The sequence below is a fragment of the Ammospiza caudacuta genome, chromosome 1, assembly GCF_027887145.1.
Source record: "Ammospiza caudacuta isolate bAmmCau1 chromosome 1, bAmmCau1.pri, whole genome shotgun sequence".
Taxonomy (NCBI): Eukaryota; Metazoa; Chordata; class Aves; order Passeriformes; family Passerellidae; genus Ammospiza; species Ammospiza caudacuta.
Window position 1 is genome coordinate 48,099,745 of NC_080593.1, and position 22,556 is coordinate 48,122,300.

Below are 22,556 nucleotides of genomic sequence, written 5' to 3' on the forward strand. Positions count from 1 at the left end.
TCTCATTATGGAGAAGAAGGGATACTGTTTTAGAGAGGAGAGTGAGCTAGGATAAACTGGGAAATTAAGGAGATATTTGACTGCAACTAAGGTAGAAAGGTCTTCTTAAGAAAAAAAGAGTTCCTGCCCCTTTTTGAAGAGGCCCAGAAAAACAGTTTCTCTGTTTGCGTAAGATAAGGTTTTCTGAGGTCAGCCCTCTCAACCAAGAAGGCTTTTCACCAGGTTTCATACACTTGATCTGTGTGATGTGGAATACAGTTACCATGGGAGATCACAGACTGATGTGACATCCTAATCTTTATTTATCTGGAACTTGGCTTATGCCTTACTTTAGAAAAATAGAATCAAAGACTTCAGGTGTCAGAAGTTGACTACAAGATGCTGGAGGGCGTGAGCACAGATGTGATGTGCTCACAATTGATAAAGCCTTGAGAAGGAGGGCAGCTGTTTTCTGTCCCAGCTGGAGTCTGCATGACTTGTTAACTCTGCCAGCCTGAAGAGAGGGGTGACATTCACAGAAGTGAAAAGGTTAAAAACCCACACATTTATTTTTAGGGATAGAGACTAATTATTCAGGTTTGGCAAGGAGTACACAAAATGCTTGATGCTGTTTCTCTTGATTCTGTTTTCTTACCCACCTATTCTCTTTTATCTGTGGACCTGGCTCCAAATGCTGACAAGTTGATCGTCATAGCCAAACTTTAAGAATTCAAAAATCAATAAGTCTGTCCAGAGAAAACCAGAATATTTATGAAAGTATTCTGTAAATTGCCCAAGCCAGTTTGGTGTGATACATTTCAAACAACAGTGCCACTTTATAATCTTGTGACTTGCAATATTCTCAGCTTTTTTTAATGAAACTCCATCTAATGTGGGTAGCACTATGGTAAATCTTGTCTCATTCATAGCCTGAAAACCTGAGACACTGATGAAATAACCACCTCTTTCTGAAACTGCACTGGTATCTACTCTGCCAGCAGCCAGGCTGAAGCAACTGGGTGGGTCTGGCCCAAGGGTTTCTAAAGCAGGAGCCCCCATGGGATCCTGACATTCCTGAGCAGGTTCAAGAGCCTACAGAAAATGCAAGTGCGAGATGATGCTCACAGTCAGGGTCAGGGGTTTGTGCATGGAAGAATGCTCCAAGCAAACAAATCTGGGAGCTGCTGCTCTTGTAACTGTGCCTGCAGTTCAAGTGTGACTTTCATTCTTCTGTCACTCTGACACTACTGTAACGCTCTGTGGCTATTTTTCTAAGCCTTGTCCACAAAAACAGTCTCTTTCTGTGCCAATGCAGCAATGTGAGGCCCTGTCCTACATTCTGCTAAGACTGCAGTAGGACTGTGAACATCCTTGAGGCAATCTTTAAGGCAAGGAAAACAAGAGAATGTGACTGCAAACTGTCAGGGCTCCAGCATCACACAGGCTTTTCTTCTTTCCCCTCTCAGATTGCATTGGGGAGCACTTGGATATTTTAAAAGGTGCTGCCTGGAGACAGGTTAGGGGAGAAAATTTCACATCATTCCCCAATTTTCAGGCTGGAAAAATTTCAAACTTCTGAAAAATTAGTCTTTCTGCCATTCCATGAAAGAAGTGGAACTACCAGCTGAAACACCTGTATAAGCATGTCTAATTTGATAATGCCAAGGATTTTCAGAAAAGAACAAAAAGAAATTATTCCTTATTCAATGCTGGGTTTCTTGCAGTCACCTCCCAAGTGACAGAACTATACTCATTATTTCCACTTTCAGAAAAGAGCTTCCCTGGATTACAGGTTAAACCCCTACAACTCGTGTCGAAGAACAAAGGAGAAATCACTACAGTATGATGGTTCTGAAGAGCTCCAAAATTACTTTCAACCATAAGAAAAATCCCAATAAATCCCCTGGTAGGAGCTGCCACAGAGACATGTCCTCTCCCAGTTGGCTACTCAGAAACAGTGAGGTCCTCTCAATGCTCTTCACAGTGACCTGTCACCTTTAAGTCCACTCCTCACAATAACTAAAAAGACCTCTGCACTTATTCCTCTTCCAGTCACTAGACTGCCTGTTTCCATGCACAGGCAGTGCTTCTGAATATGCCCAAGTATTTTTATTTGACATCTGCAGTTAGATGAGCAATGAAAATAAACTGTGTTCCTCCCTAGGAAAGACATCATGTTTCCAAGCTGAATGAAATTATGAACTCATTGAAAAGCTTAATGCAGTCCCCACACACTCTTGCCAAACCCAGGAGAGAGGTGTTTGAATGCAGGAGGAAATGTCCCCTGCTCTTTATCTTCATTAGCTGTGCATAATGTCCCATGTTAAGAGAAACCTACTACAGGTTATAAAGAAGAACTAGCATAAAAGTAGCAGAAGTGTCACAATCTTTGTGCATGACTTACATTTATCTTGCAAGGAATCATGAGGGACTTCTCCCTGTGGACTTTCTTCCAAGTCTCCGTAGTGCAAGACCTTGTGATTAGGTGAAAGTCGACAATACCAAAATTTGTCTGTTGAAATAAACACATTAATTAAGGTTACTGACATGTATTCATCAGCCTTACCAACAGCAGAGGAGGAAGCTTACTAAAACAAGGTGCTACAGGGAAAGGCTGTCTTTTCTTCCAGAAGAAGAAATGTGTGGGGTGTATATATAAGAAGGGTAGGGACTTTGCTCAGTAATTTTACCTGATTAAATGAAGCTGGCATTAATCTACAGGCATTTTGTTATTGACATAGTCACTGGCTCAAAAAAAAAAACCCACTAGTGAGAATAAATTTACTTAGTTTTACCAGATATTATATACCCTCATGGCCAGAACTGGCAAAGTAACTACTTTGAGTGGATAACTTTAATTTACCCATAAAAGATACATTTTTAGCATCCACTTTGTGAAAATCAAGCCTTACCAGCTGTCTTGTGTGGGACACCCAAAAACTGATAAATTTGAAATATCCCATACTTTATGAAAATTATGACTCATATCTTTTTTTATAGACATAGGAGAACACCCCCATATTTATGGAGAGACTGGACCTAATAAAATGCAAGAACTTAAAAAGCAGACATTAAGTCTCTTGTCCTGCAGTGCTTTGCATGGTCACAAATATACGTGTGACCATGCAAGTTCACACCCCAGTTTGCATTTTAGTCCTTCCTAAGAGATGCACATTTACAGCTCCTGACAACTTGTGCTTTGCAGGACATAATTCCCCCCAACAACATTTGTTAAAATCTGCTCCTGTGAAGGACATTGCCTTTGCAGAGCGAGGCCACCACTCTGCCTAGCCTGCAAGGATGGCGCTTGCCAATTCCCTTTCTGAAATGGCAGGAAAGAGGTTACCCTCCCTTGTCAGAGCATGTTCCATTTAAAAAGTAGATCACACAATGTTAAGCTGTCAAAAACACAATCTTGTTACATCCAAACTAAATCTCCAAAAGCTCAGAGCAAGGCTGGATGTTAAAATGCCAGTGGAGGGGGGCAGAGGGCTTTTCTGGCTCTGTGCTTCTCTCGTACTGGCAGTGCTGATGCTGTGCCAAGCAGCAGCCTGAGGGACAATTTAGGGGGAAGCGTTAGCACTGACACAGCCCTGTGGGCGCTGGGAGCCTCCTTTGGATAAAACATTGGAGGAGCAGTGGAACCAGCATATGTGAGCTCATTTGGGGTGTTAGCAGAGGAAGGGCTTCTTGGCTCTCTGAGTAAAACACTGGCCTCATGGACCCAGCTGTGTCCTGAAGGACACTCCAGGCCAGTCATTTAAAATACAGTGCAGTAAAACACAGGCAATTGAATGATAAAAGGGGACTTTCACATGCCCTTTTAAATTTCTTTGTCCCAGTGGATTAAAAGGTTTGGGCAAAAAACCCTACACTCTTCAAACCTCTTTCAGAGTGTGCAGCCCCTTCAACAGAAAGGTTTCAAAAAACCTTATAAACCTCTGGCAAAGGCTCAAAATGGCCATGGGAGAGATTCTGGCCATCAACTTCACAGGCATGCACAACACTGTAAGACTGATGGTAGAGAGCCTGAGATTATGCTCCTGTGATGCATACAAGAAGAGCTGCTGAAATATAAGCACCCCTGGACTATAAGCAGCAGAACATACAGTGTGGCACAGTATGGGGTTGAGAAGAAGACCCCACTTGCAAAACTTTTGCAGGGAATTGAGACTAGAGCAAGTAGGAGCCCTGATTCAGTAGACTCTCATCTGAGGAGCACACACACGCGCAACTCATTAAGCAGTTTATGTACCTCAGAAGGATGTATGTGAACATTTTCAAGATTCATACCTTTTATAGGGAACTCTACCAGAACCTACCAGCAAAGCCTGATACTTGAAGAATATATCCCATGGAATCTAATGGTTGACCACAATGCCAGTAACTACAGCAGGAGGCTTTCACACCTAGCTTTAACTGCAACCTCATTGCTTATGGGGCTCTACAAAGTAATACAACTTTCCAACTCTAAAATTAAAACAGTAATTTTTTCTTAATAGAAATGGACATGGTTTCACTACCTTCCCAGTGACCTGGGCAAAAAGATGGTCTAACTGAGAAAAAATAAAAATAATGGATTCCTTTCAATTTATCACACATGGTGTTAGCAAGGGTTTGGCTCTTCTACCTCCTTGGGGGCTAGTATTTTGGTAACCTTGGTTCTTTCAGTGCCACGTTTCAATAATAAAAGAGGGGAACACTCCTCCATGAAAATATCTTATTTTGTTTTGGGAAGGGGTGGCTTAATGGGAAGAAACCGAAGCTCTGAATATGTGAGGAACCTTTTCAGCAATTCCCCATAACCCAGGGTTAATTAAAAACTAAAGGCCATAGACTGTAGCTTGAAGCATGTCCAGCACAATGCTCCTGTGGGCTCACTAATAACTCTGCTCTGCCACAGCCTTGCTGTCAAGGGGAAAGCCCTTAAATGAAAGCTACAAATGGAACTAACAAGGTTTCCTCAACCACAGCCACTAAATGACTGCACCAGCCAGGCTGAGGAGGGTGATGGCATGTTGCTAGGAAAAGGGACCCCTGTTTCTACAGCCACCTCAGCCTTACCCATCCCGGTTTTTGCTTCAGCTGTACGTGATGCTACAAACAGTGTATCAGCAAATATCCCACTCACATGAGATTTCAGTGCCTTGGAGGGGAACAGTTTGAAACTGGATGCAGCTATTTTACTGTAGTGCAAGTGCTGAACACAACTACATTGGAAAAGTAGTGTGTAGAATGATCCCACAGTCAAAAATTATATGAAATTGCTTCCACCGAAAAAAAGAGTGAGGAAGTCTGAATTGTAGAACAGCACATGGGAAGTAGCCAGCATTTCCTTTGAGCTCAAAATTGATAAATAAAAAAATAAGCAGAAGAAAAAGCTCCTTTCTACTATGACTCAAAAGTGGTGTTTATAAAACAAAGAAAAACTACTATCCAAACCCTCTAAAACTCTTAAACCACAGTCTTCAGAGCTGAAGTGTTACAAAAGGTTTAAAGTTGGGACAGAACTTCCCTATTAGTCCCTGTACTCCACATCTGGCAGATCCACATGCATGTGCCTGGCTGGAATAGGGCAACTGTGAGTTCAGGAAGGAATGGGGTTTGTTTTGGTTTTAGGCCCAGGCTTCAGAATTTTCCCCAAAGACTAGGTCCCTTCTGTGTTTTGTATCCAGTGTTACTACACCTACCTCCTGCTCAGAGCAAGAAGCTGTAGGGAGGGCAGACACTAACTACAGTCTTTAGAGATGAGGGGGACTTGATATTTCATCACAGTTTTGAGACACTACATTATTTATACTTTCCAGCAACTTCTTATGTCTTTCAGCTCACTGACCACTGATGCAAATTTCCAAATTCTTTTTTGGAAAACAGAATTATTCATTCTGGATTTTAATCTGAAAAGTTTCCACGCAAATTGTTCTGATTTTTTAGATATTTGCTAGAGCAGGCAGGGGCTTAAATATGTCACAGCATATTGTTGAAGATTATAGATGAGGTTAAAAAAAAAAAATCCCAAATAACAAAATCACCTACAATTTGGCTACAAAAGTAATATTCAAAATTGTGAACAAATAGCAGAGCACAGAACATTTTGCTGATGGGCTACAGAGTGCCTGGCCATTCACACAGTGTGTTTCCAAGTGCATTAATGGCCAATGACTCATATGCCTCTAACAATACTATTCCAGGTAAAGGACTGCTGTGGTTAGTACAGAAGTGCTCTATTGTTAGAATCTGGGGAGAAAATAGCTCAGATATGCATGAACAGAAGTCTGAGAATATGTATTTTTTCCCAAGATACGTTCAAGGTTACTAGCTTTTTGTTCAAAGAAAAGCATCCTCACAGATTTAGCAAGAGAAACCTGCTTTTAAATAGATCTCTGAAAACATGCATTTGTGCAGATTTTATATCTATACATGCATGTAGGCATGCATATTTTCTCTTTTACTTTTTTCTGTCTCTATTAAAATTGCATTGACATTTTCACTCCAACTCATCTAAACTGCCTAGGTGAAGCCAGGAAACTCTCCAAGTAACATGCAAATAATTGACCCGTGGCATTGTTGGAGGCATATTTGGTTAACTGGCTCCTCTCAGCGAGTCATGTACTCACAGAATATTAGGTTTTTTGTGGGACCATGGAGAGTAGGATGAAGTAACAGTAGAAAAGAGCTTGGCAGAAAAAAGTCAAAGTGTGTGTTGTTCAGAACTGTGAGTTACTTATCCTAGCAAGAGATGGAAAACCTCTCTGCACTCGATTTTTTGTTTCAAGTTAAGGTTTCTCTTTCCAGGTTACTTCCATGGCACCTTGTGTTTCTAATCTAATGGTATCAGCAGGGTTTCCCTTGCTTCCAAAAATTACTGTTTGAGAAACCTCATGTTGGCTTCAAAACCACTTCAACAACATGCAATTTCTCCACAATCTTTATAAAGGTAAAAAGGAAATTTATTTTCAAGAGTATATGTTGCTACATATACTACAAATGTACTAGATGACAGCATTAGAAGTATCTATTATCCTCAATAAAATGCCTTTATCTGCTACTTAGCTCTACTGGAAATAATAACTACTGGGGGTGTAGAGTGCTTGGCAGGTTTTTGCTTTACTCTTCTCCCTTTTCTTTTAGGAATTATCTAATGAAGGAGAAATCTGAAGAGATCTATCTTTCAGCAGATGTTCATGGCCCACGAACAAAGTGGGGATTTGCAGAGCAGGATGATCTGCTGTTGAACAGCGATCAGAAGGATAGGTTAGATTTTGCTGTTTCATTTCCAAATGATTGATATACTTAACAAAAACCCAGGAGTTACTGCTGCAATTCTCCTATGAAAACCTTGCAAGGGAAAGGCCATGTATTTTTTGGAAGTCCTAAGGATCCAGCTGGGACAACAATGATATTTCTGAATTTCAGCTACAGAGGGATCCTGCTACGATAATCCTGTGCTGAAACACAAAAAGCAGAGATCTGAATGTAGATACCTCATGGCTTAATCTTCAGCATCCTCCCAGTGAATCACCTGCTGGATTGGAGGCTTTCCAATGCTAAGTATATATGAAAGTGTTTAATCTCTTCTCAAAAGGCCATAAGAGGCTGTAAACTCCCTTCCCATTTTTTTGTAAGTCAATTTTTTCAACTTACTGTGACTAATCATGTGTGTCCTACCACATGTTCAAACAACAATCTTAATAGAAGTTTGCTCTGGAGCCTTTATCATGGGCTAAGGCCAGTTAATTATCTTTAAATGGGCAATTTAATGCTTTCAGCTTCTGTGTAGGGCACGTTCAGGTTCCTCTTGTACAATCTGCGGATTTGTGACATTTGTTCCAGGATTGTTTAAAGGGAAGAAAATAATCATAGGAAAGGCACAAAACCGTGTACACACTTCAGTATTGACACCTACCTGATCGTGCTACCCTTACAAGTAGATTGCCACATAACAGGAAAATCGTGATGCCTCAGAAGAGGACTCATTTCTGTTTCAGCTCCATCCAACCTGGATGGACTACGTCCCTTTTAGAGCCTTGGTAATGCTCCATAGCAAGTGGAGTCAGTTGGAGCACCAGGCAGGTGATAAGGACTCCTGAAACCCCCTGAGGTAGCACCAGGCACCTGTACAGGAGGTGGCTTTAGAGAGAGGAGATGGGGATGTGGGACAAAGCTAACAGAAGACACACTCAGAATCTGGGACTTCTACTGTTTTTATCAGGACATTCAGAGGAATTATCTGAAAGATTTACTGTCATAACATCTGAAAGGTTTACTGTCATAACGTTTAGCATCACTAGCTAAATTTAGGATTCTCCACTCATTTTACTTCATCTTCTAATTCTTGACATCATGACAGCCCTGGTTTTACAGTTTGTGCTGCTCTGGGGAACACGAAGGACAAATACTGCTTTTAAGAGAGCTTCTTCCACTCGCTGTGATCTGCCATTTTGTTATTTGGACTGTGCTAGGCACTGTACATACCTAAAAAGGACCCTGATTGAATGGCTTACGAGCCAAGCATGCTTCATTAAATCACACTGTGTTAGGTCACAGAATCACAGAGTATGATGAGTTGTTGGAAGACATCCACAAGGATCATGGAATCCAACAACTGGTCCTGCACAAGACCATCCCCAAACAAACCAACCGTGTGCCTGAGAGCACTGTCCAAATGCTTCTTGAACCACTTCCCTGGGGAGCCTGTTCCAGTGTCTGATCGCACTCCAGGTGAAAAACCTTTTTCTAATATCCAGCTGAAGCCTCCTCTAAACTCAGCTTCATGCCATTTCCTCAGGTCCTGTCCCTGGGCACCACAGAGCAGAGATCAGTGTCTGCCCCTCCTGTTATCCTCTTGAGGAAGTTGCAATGAGGTTTCCCCTCAGTCTCCTCCAGGCTGAACAGACCAAATGACCTCAGCCACCTGGCTTCACTTCAAGGCTGTTCACCATCTTTGTTGCCCTCCTTTGGATGCTTTCTAACAGCCTAATATATATATATTTTTTTTTTACATTGTGGTGCCCCAAACTAAACACAGGACTCGAGGTGAGGCTGCCCCAGCTCAGAGCAGAGCAGGACAATCCCCTCCTTGCCAGCTGCCAATGCTGTGCCTGATGCACCCCAGGACAGGGTTGGCCATACTGAATTTAATCCTGGTGGCCTCACACATCATCATCCTCTAAATGGTTTTGTGTCTACTGCCTCCCTCACAAATGGTATTTTACCCTTCTGTTTCAGGGAATACAGGAAGTCTATCATAAAGCATACACAATTCTCAAGGGCATGTGGAAACATGACCTCCTAAATGGGCTTCCATCTGTGAAAAACAATCTATTTCAGTCAAGATAATGTTCTTTGAGGCATGGTTGCGTGTTTTATTTGTTTCCAAAGAATCGTGAATTATTTCTGACCCTGTATAAATATGACATCAAAGCAATTAATCTCATGACCTATAGAATTCACTCCAAGGCACAATAGGAAGCAACCCTCTCAATTGAGGATGAGAAGATTACATTGATTTAAAAAAAAAATTATTTTTTAGCTTCAACTGTACTCCTATAAGTTGAATGAATTTATACTCCCTAAGGCTCTTGATCCTATAAATCATGAACTAACAACAATTTAAGATAAAATAAACAGTCTATCTTCCTCTTGGAGATCAGCCAAAAGAAGAATATTTGCTACAAATCCTGCTCCTTCCCTTGAATTTAAGTCATTTGGATTAGGCTGTGAGAGAGGAATAAAATAAACAACCCTCACTACTGGTAGCAGGACAAACTACACATTACTTTACCTACTTTCACTCCATGAGTATACTGGTGAAGGAAAATCATGTATCATGCCTCTCTATCCAGTCTGTACAGAAACTCACAGTGGAATATTGACCATTTGTCTGTGCAGTGGGCTTCAGGGGTGTTTGTATGCCTGACAGGTTACAAAGAACCTACATTAAGGAAAATTGCCTCCTTGTTTCTAAGGAAGGAGGCGTTGCAGGGATACTTCTCTCTGTGAAGAATGCACCTCTCCCCAATGAATCTGAAGGTCTCAAATATTGACCTTTGTCAGTTCTTACTCTTAGCTTTTGTAACTTTCTAATTTGTTCTGTATTTACAGAGGAAAACAAACAGTAATCTGAATCCTCACAAAATGAGGGATTTAAAGAGAAATTTTGGATATGACTTCTAATTAATCTCCTGAATTTACACTATGTCCCCATTACATTATCTGGAGAAGGAAACGTGCATCTCTGAAGGGAAAAGAACCATAGGGAGTTTTACTGCATAGAATGAGCAATGACTTATAGAATTGGAAAAATAATCTTCTCATATCAATCAAGTATTCATAGAAGGTACACGAATTACTGATATAAGTGCTTGCAAAAAGCATGTTTAAACACCATAATAAAATTACATGGCAATGTAAGACTAAAACAAAGGACAGGCAGTACTAGAGGGAAGGGTGCAGAATGAACTCATTGCATACATAAAGGTGATCAAAGACTGAGAGATTAAAATTCAAGTTTCATGTGCTATTCCTGCAAAGACATTGTTTTGAGATGAACAAGAAGTCTGGACATTCAGGTAGAAATCAAAATACTAATTTCAGAATGTGAGACCGCTGCTTGAGATTTTGTCAAAGGCTGAACTTGTTCCAGCTCATCTGTGTGATAAGGCTGAAAGATCATTTGTGTGATAAGTTTCAGGGAAACGGGAAATCCTGAAAATTTGTGACTTGGAGATGCTTTCAGATGCCTCTTGGTAAAAGCAGTCAAGACAGCAATACAACCAAGGATCCTGCCAATGAAAACAGTATTCCTCAGCTCAACTTAGAGACCAAAGTGACAATATAAGGCCAGACTGGGGAGTCTGAGCTGTACCTTGCCGACGCCGACTGTTGAGTTTCCTAAAGCAGGTGCCCTCCACAAGCCGATTGAGACGTTGCTGCTTGATCAGTTCTAAGATCTCTGGCTGAATCTTCTCCTTTAGTTCCCTTGGGAGAGAAAGTAGGCACTTGTAAAATTCAATCAAAGACCATCCTTCCTCTGAAACAGAGTCTCACAAGATAATTCTGCAGGGTGTTTGAAGAGGACTTCAGTCATAGACAAGCCCAGGTCAGAATCTAGTCTGCCCCAGAAAAAAAACCCTTTTTCTTTTAACAAAGAACAGGAGTCAGGATATCTTTGTTGTAGACATCTCCCTGTTACAACATCAGTGTATGACTCAGGCAAGTTGCCTGTTTTTGTATTACTTTCCTCATTCTAAAAATAACACTTGGTATAATGCATCAACAAGATTTTTCCATACCAAATAATGCTCTTTCATCATAGGAGCCCTGTGAAGCTTATTTTAGAGTCTGTCACCTTCTGTTGCATGATCCTATGCCAGTATACTTCTCTAGCACTATTATTTAGGGCAACACAAGAAGGCTAGAACACTTTGAAACAACAATAAAAAGTAGGGAGCAATGCCAATGAGCAAAACTAATAATGATCAGTGCTATATTCTTGTCCTTAATCTCATATAATTTGATTACTTTATTATTATCAGAATTTGTGGAAGACTAATTCATGACTAGGGAACACCCAAGGATCCAACTTCATCTTTGCCCAGGAGTGCAGAGACCTACAATACATCTAGAAATAATCATATACATTCTTCAGAAAATCCATTTTCTCCATCCTATTTTGATAAGAGTTCAACATGTCAAGAACTAGGCAGAAAAAATATGCACATGATATTTAAAGTTCAATTTCGTACACCATCACATGGATTCACAGATGTCTGAATTCATCAGTTATATCCTCACTTAGATTCATTAAGAATACATAAAAGACAGGTTTAAACATCAACTCGACAGCAAGCCTAGTAAGATTAAAAAGAAATAACTGAATGTGTAGAAGATTTATAAAATATGAAGTTTGTCAGAACCATAATTTTGCATTGCTGTGCAAATTGGGTAATACCAGAAATCATTCTGTCTGGCAGTATGTTCCAGCAATCATCATCAAAAGGAAGCTAAGCTGTGGTATCCCATAGAGACAACAAAAAAATTTTCCCTTCTTGAAAACTTAGGAAGCCCATTCTCTGCTGATTTCCACACTCATTTGGATCCTACGCCTTTGATCTGCCAGACCCCCACTGAAATCACTGCCAATCCTCTGCTACAAAGATCAGGCCTTTAGAATAAAATGCCCTCTTTCCCCTAGGTGTTGACAAAATGATTGGATGCATAACCCACTGCATATTTACAAGCTGTGAAAATCTAGGGGGTCAAAAACCCAAGGAAACATTGTAACTATAGAAACAGGCCATCTTTTGGAAATGTGTTATTAGTCCTTTAGGACTTGAATTTTCAAGCAGTGCTGTTTTCCCATTGGGATCTAAGATATAAATATGTTCAATAGTTAAATACTGTGATTAAAATAATTTTGTGCTTGACTGAATGTCTTGCCTTTACTGAGCTTGTGAGCTTCTCTGTTCCTCAGGTAAAACCTGACAGCAGGGGCTGAGGATAACAGTGTTAAAACACAAGTGTGGATTACTCAGCAGTTCAGGCTGCTGACTAAATCTCCCGCTGGAGTAATTTCAAACATTCAAGACTGGTATAAACATCAGTTTGATAGTTAGGTAGTTTAACTCAGAAATTGGATGGTTATCATTAAGTAGGTGTTAAGGATATCATAACATTATATTTGCAAGACACTACCAAAAAACCAAAAATGAATGGGTCACCCAGCACATTAACATCTGAATGTTTGCTCATAACATTCTGTCTTCTGGCCTCTCATGCCCCACCTGCCCTTAACAAACCAGGGGAAGAGAAGGACTTTTTAACCAATCCAAAATGAAACAGGTAATCCTCTCTAAAATACTTCAGCGCCTAAGGCAGACTTTGCAGGGGAGAAGGGGATGTAAGAAAGAAGGGACCTTTGGTTATGTTCTGGAAGCCCTCTGCACACATACATTTTTGCTCTCAAAGTCGTAAAGCTCAGTGTGCTACTCTCTTCTGTTTGATGGTCCTTGCCTGATCACACAGAAGTTGTGGAGACAACTCATTTTTCCATGCAGAAACAGTCCCTGGTAACTCTCGACTTAGTGAAAGGCTGTAAGACCATCGTGCCCTTGCCAGGGTGAGTTTCTGCACTTACTGTCCTCAGCAGCTCATGCCAACACATGGTTACTCTGACTTGTATGGTTCTCAGCCATTTTTCTGACATCATGACTCCAGAAATATTTTTGCAAGGTGATCCTGCCACTCAGTGCTCCTCACTGTCAAGGTTTCTGTTGCACCATTTTGAGGCGACAGAAATGGGTCAGAACAATCAAACCCAACTCTATTTCCTTCTGAAAGCCATCTGAATGCAACAAAGTTCTGTTCCTCACCATCAGTATCTAAGGACAGGATGGTTAGGAAAACAATCTTTGTGCAAGAAATACGTCCTCCTGCCTAATTTTAAAACCCATCAGGAACAATCAGCTAAAGGAAGATCATAAATGCAAATACATTTTGTGAATATTTATTTATTGTCCCTCAGATGACATTTGCTTAACAGTTTGTACTTTGTGAAGAGAGAGAACAGACTTAAGTCTAAGGAGACAGTGACTTTAAAAACTGCCAGTAGTTTCCTACTGTCTTTCTGGCCCATAAGAACACAAAAAGTTTGTGCACTGGTAAGACAGAGGGGTGGAGAGAAACACACATTAATATGTATGTTTGCTAATTTCGTGATCTCACCGGTCTTAACACTGGAGGCAATACTAACAGCAGTTACTTGTTTTTAAAATATCTGAAAATCATTAGAAATTATTTTCAAGATTTCCACATTAGACAAATTCTTCTTCAGCACCAGGTAAAACTGTCTCCAGCTTTTACCTTTCCAGCTTATAGTTAAAACTCACTTGACAGTGGTCTTCTTTCCAGAATGGGGCATATTACAGACATTTAAATTATTACAAGACAATGGGAGACTAATCCCAGAACTGGTTTCATATGTTTTGTCCTTTTGGACATTTCCAAAGGGAAATTCTGGAAATGTCCAAAAGGCATCTTTCTGGTGTCTAGCTATGCTCCCTCATCTGATCATGCATTCAGAGCAGGTAGTAGTGACTCTTTCTAACACTGCAGAGAAATAAGAAGGATAAAAAGCAGAAAAGCATCCAGACACCTTCCTCGCTTTCCCTGTGTGTTGCTGATTTTCACACAGATGTTGCTTATTAATGGCTCCCTAGTTGCCATTAACTCTCCTTTAACCAGCAAGTCCCTAACTGGATGCCAAATTTTTTTTCTAGCATTAACCCATTTCTGTTGCCATTTAATTTGTCAAGGAGATCTCTGGTCCTCTATAGGTCCACAGGATTCCTAGCCAACTTCTTCTACAGCCATTCAAAACGAAACTGGGATACTTTAATATTTCATTATGGAATGGCCGTTTGGATGACCAATAATGACACCAAATCCCTGACTCTCTTCTGAAGGACTTTCTATTTTTCCTAATCAAAAGTAGATATTAATAAAGCTTTACTTCATATGATACAACAATGCTCATATAAAAGAAACAACTAATCCTTGCAAAACAAGTTGTTGTAGTTATGAGGATCTAAGGCAACACATTCCAGTTTACATTCAAACCAACTTCACTGAAGCTTCTCTTATCCAGCAGCTTGGACGCTTAAAACCACAGTGCTTCATACAATGAACAGAAAAAGAAAGACTTCTATCATGTTCAAGGCAGGAAAAGCCACTCCCTGATTGCCATATTCTCAAGCAGAATTAAATAAGGTCTGCTGATGTTACAGGCACCATCTCTTTGTGCACAATCTCTTTTAGCATATCTGCAGGGCTTTAAAATATACAGCACAGCCACGATTGCTCTTTTCACTCTCAGTCTCTTTCCCTACAATGGGGCCATGATTCTGTACTTCTATCAGCTGTGCCATCTATGCAATTTGACAGAGTTCAGTACAGGGAATCAAATCAAAGCACAAAATGAAAGGACTGTTTCTTTTCACAGTCAAGAACAAGTGATCATGGATGTAATCAAAATGCAAATGCACAGAGTTAAATCTCTGCAAATGCAGTTGTGATTGCTTAAACACCTTATTGATTTACTTAGCCTTCATAGCCTTTAGGCTTAGCCTTTATCCTGAATTTGAAATGATTCTCTGGTAACACTTCAGTTGCCTTTAACTATTTCTGTTGGCTGTTTCACTTGCTCCGTGGTGGGGAAGGAGACTCTGCACTGTGGCAGCAACTAGCCAGAGTGGCACTGTAAATTAAGAGTTTGCACAGGGCATTTGCAACTCTTTCAGTGCTAGGTGATGGTGCAAGAGAATATAAATAATTGACCTGCATCATACTTAAGCTGTTGAGTCATAAGGAAACCAGGGAAGATGAGAAGCTTTGGTGATGAGTTCACAGTTCTGAGCAGCCTGGAACTGCTAAATGTTGCAGGGAATTTGCAGGGGCTTTCTGAGCAGTGTAACAATACAAAACTAACTGGAACCATTTGCAAATTTTTAATTGATGCATTACTACGAGTGACATCAGTTCTAACTGGGCATTAGGTTGTATCTTCTAACACACTGGAAACATAAAAGAAGCAGTCCCCCTTTGATCCACACTGGTATGGTTAAAATTTAGTTTGTAATTCCATTTTGCTTACACTTCCACTGTTGCCTTGCTGCCCCTGGAGGAATGTGTCCCCAGAGCTTGTACTTAGATATTTGTATCCTTCAGAAACAAATCCAAATTAATATCCTGCTTCTGAATCCTGGAATGCTCTGGTCTAAATCCATTTCTATACTTTTGCCTTGGAAAAGGAGATTTAGAGTATCATGAGGTATTCCACTTGCAAGAGACAGGATTTCATGACATTTCAGCTGATGCTTCTGGAGTCCTCACCATCTCTCAGCTGATCTCAAAAGCTTCCTGCTGTTCTCAGCACAGCATTTGCACAGCACAGAGTCTGCATCTGTCCTGTGCCATCAGTTCAGCCACAAGCCCAGACCTGGTCCAGAGCCAAGTGCAGCCTCCTCTCCTCATACAACAGAACAAAGAATATTCTGAGGCATGAGAAAGAGCTATGGAGGCAATATTAGCCTTCCATACTTTGCAGTAAACAACAAGCAAAGGGTTGGCAAGCTGTCAGAATGTTGCTACAAATAAGTAAATTAATGCTTGTCATTAACACCAATTTATAATAATGTTATATACAAGGACAACTCCTTTGGAAAGTTAGTGTGTTTTGGCTCCTCTTCTTCTGGGCTTCTCCCTGTCTTGCTCAGAGAGGCCTTGAACAGAAGACAAAGTCGTGGTGTTTGATTAGTTCGATTTTATTTTGAAAGACACTACTAGCACCAAAATCAGACTCACAATCATGCAGAGCTAGGAAATGTCAAAGCACTGTTTCATATAAAGAAGCCAAGAGAAATCCTGCTGGGATTTGCCAAATCTGGTTTCACTGAACTCAAGGAAAAAGTTATGATTCCCAGCAGAAGAAAACATGTACTTTAAGCAGATGCCTTGCTACTGCTTTTGAGCACAGATCCCTGGACAGCTTTTCTCCCTGGGATTCCCCAGAAGAGCTCACAAATGTCATTCTCCCTTGTTAATCATTCCATGAAAAAATGAATGGGGAGAGAAGACAATACTTACAGAATTGGACGAGACTGGAAATCTTCCTGGTTCATTCTTTCGGACTGGCGTATTTTCAGTATTTCTGTGTAACTGAGATTCTGAAGTTTGCTCTTGAATTGATCCAGAGAGCTAGGCTTGGTAGTGAGTGCTCTCATTATCTGTTCTTTCACTACCTGCATTACCTGCAGTTGACAAGGAAAGAAAAAGAAGCTGTGTTAACACTTTCTGTGTATTTGTTCCAAATCTTATTCTGGGTCACGCTAAGGTTTCTAGGTACTGAACATGATTAGCTTATGTGGTCTCTTAGACAACTTTTCAGCAACATAACTAGAAAATAAGCCAACTTCTGACAGGGCATCACAACCTACATCAAAAGCTCATCTGCTCAGTGACAAAACCGGGGTTTTTTGAGGGTGGTGGGGAGCTGCTAACTGGCCCATTGCTTCCTTTTATCCCTTATACCCAGAGGCAATGGGCACACACTGGAACACTGGAACCACTTTAAACCCCTTTGAACAACAGGAAACACGTTTTCACAGGAGGGTGACCAAACACTTGCACAGGTTGCCCAGGGAGGTGATGGATTCTCCATCCTTGGACACACAAAGAAACTCAGGACATGGTCCTGGGCAACTGGCTCTGCATAGCCCTGCTTGAGGGAAGGCTGACCAGGTGATTTTCAGAGATTTTAAACATCCATCTTGGCACTAGAATTTTCTGTTTCACTCTTTCCTGCTGTTCCTTTGAGGATGTTCCTTCCCTGCTTGAGGGAAGGCTGACCAGGTGATTTTCAGAGGTAAAACCAACCTCAACCCCTTTGAGATTCCGTGAGAGCCTTACAGTGCAGGCACGTTGTGGCCATACACAGTGAAGGAAAGAGAACTCACTAAAAGAGACCATTAGTCAGGGAAAGAGAGAGATCACTTTGCCAAGGATATTACAGGATTGCTTTTGAATAAATGCCATAAACAATGCAAAACCAAAAAATGAGAATGAAGGATGGCTAGGCAACAGCCATCTATTCTGCATAATAATTATTTTTTCAGGACAAAACTGCTGAGACACAGTTAACTAAAGAGAATTGCTTGGATCTAGTTCAGATAAATACATGTGAGAGATTACTCTCTGTCTCTCCATAATCCTAGACTCATTTCCTTGGGGATGGTGCAAGTTACACACTTCAAAATATTTATCTGATGATGTGCCTAAATTTGCTGAAAGAATAATTTATCATACTCAGAAAGGTCCATCACACCCAAATGCCAAAGCTAAAAACAAGTAGGAACCCCAGTATCAAAATGGTAATGACAGAAATCAACAGTTACACAAACAGAAGGCAAAGTTTTTACTGTGCTGGTAATTTTCCTCTATTCTTTAATCTTCACCATGCATCTTAAAACAGAAACTCAGCCCCTCAGAGGTTCCCTAATAATTCCAAACCCTTCTATTTCATATAAACATTTAATTGTTTCACATGTGTTGCCTCAATCTTCTAACTCACTGCCTGCACTGTTTTCTATTTTTCCTTCCTGAGATGTACCTTCTTTCTCAGATGGCATCTAAGCACTCATTTTAGCTGGTCCAGCTGGTAAAACTAAGGAACTAAAGAACTGAAGAATTACTTAGCTGGTCTAATAGTGAGAAATGGTACTTCTCTATTGAAAGAGGAACTCCTGACTGGCACCTGACCACTCAGAGGAATTAACACCTCCTTGCCTGCATTCACAGTGTCCACACCAGTCCAAGTGGGAAAGGTGCTGTCACACCTCAGAAATGACAAACCACTGTAAAACCCAAACAACCTGAATGCTGATGGATCATGGCCCAACAAGGTGAGTGGCATAATTCTACTGATTTCACTGGGCCTTGCTTTAACAAGTAAAAGGGCTTATGTAATGAAGAATGTGTCCACAAAGGAAACATCCTCAAAGGAACAGCAGGAAAGAGTGAAACAGAAAATTCTAGTGCCAAGATGGATGTTTAAAAATATGTTCTGTCTTCCTCTTTCTGCCTTCTCGACAATGACTACCTATCACTACTAATTATTTTAAAATATAAATATAATGCTGCAATCATTTATTCATGCATGTAATTTCAGTTTCATGACTTCGTTCGAATTTCTATAGAGCTCTGATTTTTTGTTGCTTACATATAGATTTAGTTTCCTAAATTCAGGGACTCACGATAGGGAAGCTGTCTCTTACAAGCACTTTTTCTCATAAAAAAATGGACAAACAACTTAAATAATTTATTTTAGGGAACTGCATGCATGAGGATCTTTCCAGTCTGATCTCTAAACTATCCACATGAAGCAGTTCTCATTCTTGGATAAACTGTGAAAAAGAAGTTCAAATTCAGTAGATTTGGAGCTCTGTCACTTAGACTTCTTTGCAACACCCTTCTCTGTAATTAATTTTTAGAGTTAACAAGCAAATAATGAAAATTCCTCTTCTCTGCTGTTGTGTGGAAGGTCATTCACGGGGTATCATGAGAGTCCCTTGGTGTAGAGGCTGCCCCTGCCCCTGAGAGAGAAGGCAGGAGGTGTATGCTCCAGGGCCAGCACGTAATGGGACAATCTCTTGCCTTGTAATGTTTATAGCCAACACTATTTAACTAGCTGGCCAAAGTGTCAAAGCTGCTGCTTCTAGTGAGTCTCCTGAGCATTTGGGAATCACTGCCAAGGACTTCTAATCTGTTCAATTTCCAATGCTCAGTTGCCAGCCTTTGATTGCTGCTCTCTGAGAGGCGGCGTCAACCTTTCCTCCTCATGTATCCGACCTTACAATGAAATTAAATGTATTCTCCACTCAGTGTGATTGCACATAGACACTGTAGACAGTTGTTTCAATTACATTATGCTTTGCTACTCTTACTGAGAAATGAGTGTTTCAGAGGATGCATTTACTTTAAATCATGTGCTTTTCATCTGACAACCTCTTTTATGGGTAAGAGAATCCAAGTTCTGTGTTGCAGCTAAGAGAGGTAAATTCACTGAGCACATGAAGAGAAAGACAATAGGAAGAAAACAACAATATTTTTTTTCAATTAAACACATAGGACTTTATTCCCCAGATTTTGTATCCATTTAACATATTTCTACAGCTACTATCCTGCCATGACATGTTTTTCATTAAGCTGTTTTAGTCTAGTTTGTTATGTGTTTTGCTTATTTGACCTCATCTTTGTCATATCATATTCTGACTACTTTGGCTTTCCAACATTTACCCCTTCTCCTCTCTCTTGCCATGACAATTTTTGCCTGTGCAAATAAAGTCAGTTCTTCCTGGATGGAGGAGAGGTCTGAACTTGGGCTCTAAAAGAAGGGGTCAAAATAAAAAGAGTGAGACATTGTTAATACCAAAAGGAGTGGTTTATCAGGGCCAAACTCTACAGCAAGCTTCTCACTGATATTATTTCAGCAGCTTGCTTGCAGCTACAGAAAGCACAAACCTTTCTACTCTCCTTACCCCATACTCATGCGAAACTTGCTCTTGATACTGACAGAGAAGCCACACAGCCCTCTCAGACACGCACCATTAGCCTGCAGGATTATGGAAATTTAAGTCTGAGCCTTCCACCTTCCACTCACCAGATACATTCCTTCCACAAACTCACAGCATCAATCTTTTCAGAAACCTCCTCCAGAACAGCCTGAAGGCCCAGATGTTCACAACAATCCATCTGGGATGTTACCCAAGTGATAGTGGCTTTGCACTGAAAAAGGGTACGTTTGGATTAGGTATGAGAGAGAAATTCTTACTGTGAGAATAAAGATTGCCCAGTGAAGCTGTGGATGCCTCACCCCTGGAAGCGTTCAAGGCAGGCTGGGTGGGGCTTTGAGTAACCTGGCTAAGTGGAAAGCGTCCCTGTCCATGGTGGTAGGGCTTGAACTAGATGGTCTTTAGGGCCCCAGATCACACCATGATCCTCTGATCTGTGGAGCACCAGACAGGAGATGAACCCTTCTCATAATTTCCCCACAATATCAATGTTTCACTTGGATAAGGATGCCCTTTGATGTGCAATGACACCAGCAAGAACATGTCTGGATGCCATCAGAGAAGCCTCTAAGTTGTACCTCTTGTATTTTGGGGGAGTTGTTACACTGATTGCTGCTTGGATGGCTGACTCAGGAGCTTGGGTGTGTCAGCATGTAGTGCTGACCTACTGCTGTTGATCTTGACAGTTCACCTTCCTTCTGCACAGACAAGACTTGGATATAAATAACCCACACTACAATGATGTGCTTAGTTCAGTGCTTTCCTGATTTGGCTCAACATTATCAAGTACTGAAAGGTGTGATTCCCCCACCTCACTGCAGCAATGATAAAAGAGCAGCCACTGAACTGCCCTTCATCTGGAGACTCCTCTCTACAACCAGACTTGAAGAACCTGAGATGTGAGAAGTTTCAGGCCCTCATTCACTAGCTTTTTCACTTGACCGTTTAAAAATCATCCAGCCAACAAAGAGGGAACTGGAGGAAAGACATCTCTTTGCAAATTGGTTGTAAAAAATTAATACTTAGCTTCCTTCCTATCTAAATGTTCCTGAAAAAAAAAGTAGCTTGGTTAATACAAGTTAAAGAATGAAGGTAGAAACAATTTAGTGATTGAGATCCAGCTTGATCATTTCAGTGTCACAAAGAGATTTCCTTCAGTTAAATCCACAAGGCAGGCAAAACCAAGGTTGTAGGATGAAATAGCCGAAACACTGTTAATGAACAGTGCTCACTGACAAAGGAGGCTGCAAAGAAAATTTAATTCTGAAGGGAAGGGAAACAACTTCAGTTTACCATCAGCCTGTCAACTCCTTTAATGAAAACTTTACATGTTTAATGTGTGCAGCAGGTAATTTGAGACATTTTGTAGACTGTTCCAAAGGATAAATTGTTACAACTAGATCAATGGTTATGTTTTCAGAGTACTCAGAAGAGTCATCCTGAGAGGCTTCAAGGTCCTTGGAAGATAATTTAATGGTAATTCCCCCCCCACTCCCCACCCCAATCTCCACATATTGCTGTCTGTGAATTCACTACACCAGTCTCTCAGTCACAGCCTGTACCAAACATTCACTCCACATTACTTTAGAATATTAATCTAAACATGCCCTCCTACACAAGCAAATTTAAACTCAGTGCTGGCACAATCTAACCATTGACAAGAGACACCAAAATTCCAGACCATTACTTCTATTACAGTCTGTGTACTCTGAAATTACAAAAACCCCCCAGTTTGCAATCTTCTTAGCTATTCCAGAACACAAGGACAGTTACTGTAGCCAGCGATAAAGAGGCAACTCTAAGCTGTCTGGGTGTACGTAGCCACAGGAATAATTAAGTTGATTCATTTTCAGGAAGCAGGATGAGAAAGCAGCTGTCAGAGGATTTAGCAGATATAAGCTCTGATACATTTTATCTCTTCATTTTTCTGCTGAATTTAAAACCTATTGCAAAAAAGTTTGTGTTGCGGGGATTTTGGCTCTCTTTTCTTTCCTTCCTTCTTTCCTTTTCTCTTGTGATTGTAATTTCCAGTATGACCCAAGATATTTTTCCGTCTGCAGAAAAGAGACTTAAAACAATGCAATGGTTTTGATCAAGCTGAGCAGTCTGTTTCCATGCAGGATCAGCATCAGTATCCAGTTCAGCAGTGACTATCATTCTGCAGAACAAATGAGCACACCTAGCAGACGTGACGATGGTGCTGAGAGATAGGAGATATGACAGCAGTTCCACACAAGGTGTTTAACAGGTCTGTAGCAGGAGTCAGAAAACCTGATGCTGTAGCAATACATCAAAGTGAAATCCTGCTCACAGCCTCAGGACCCAAATAATTGCCTGCCCTCTGGTGAGGAAAAGAGGGAAGAGAACTTGAAGAGCCTGACCTTGCACTGGATTCCAAGATGCAAGTAGTAAAGAAAGAAAAGGCCAAAGATTGAGTGGTCACAACTGTTT

The 22,556-nt window shown here is 40.7% G+C and overlaps 1 protein-coding gene across 3 annotated transcripts in view; it reads right to left on the minus strand.

Annotated features, from left to right (window-relative positions):
- The window catches only part of ELMO1 (engulfment and cell motility 1), a 303,889-nt gene that overhangs the window by 12,641 nt on the left and 268,692 nt on the right, over positions 1–22,556 (minus strand). For all 3 annotated transcript variants that reach the window (XM_058803529.1, XM_058803519.1, XM_058803537.1), the window contains 3 exons: positions 16,624–16,787; positions 10,847–10,959; positions 2,384–2,491 (listed from right to left, as the gene is read on the minus strand). In XM_058803529.1, the coding sequence (XP_058659512.1) occupies positions 2,384–2,491; positions 10,847–10,959; positions 16,624–16,787 (385 nt within the window). The remainder of the gene's footprint in view (positions 1–2,383; positions 2,492–10,846; positions 10,960–16,623; positions 16,788–22,556) is intronic.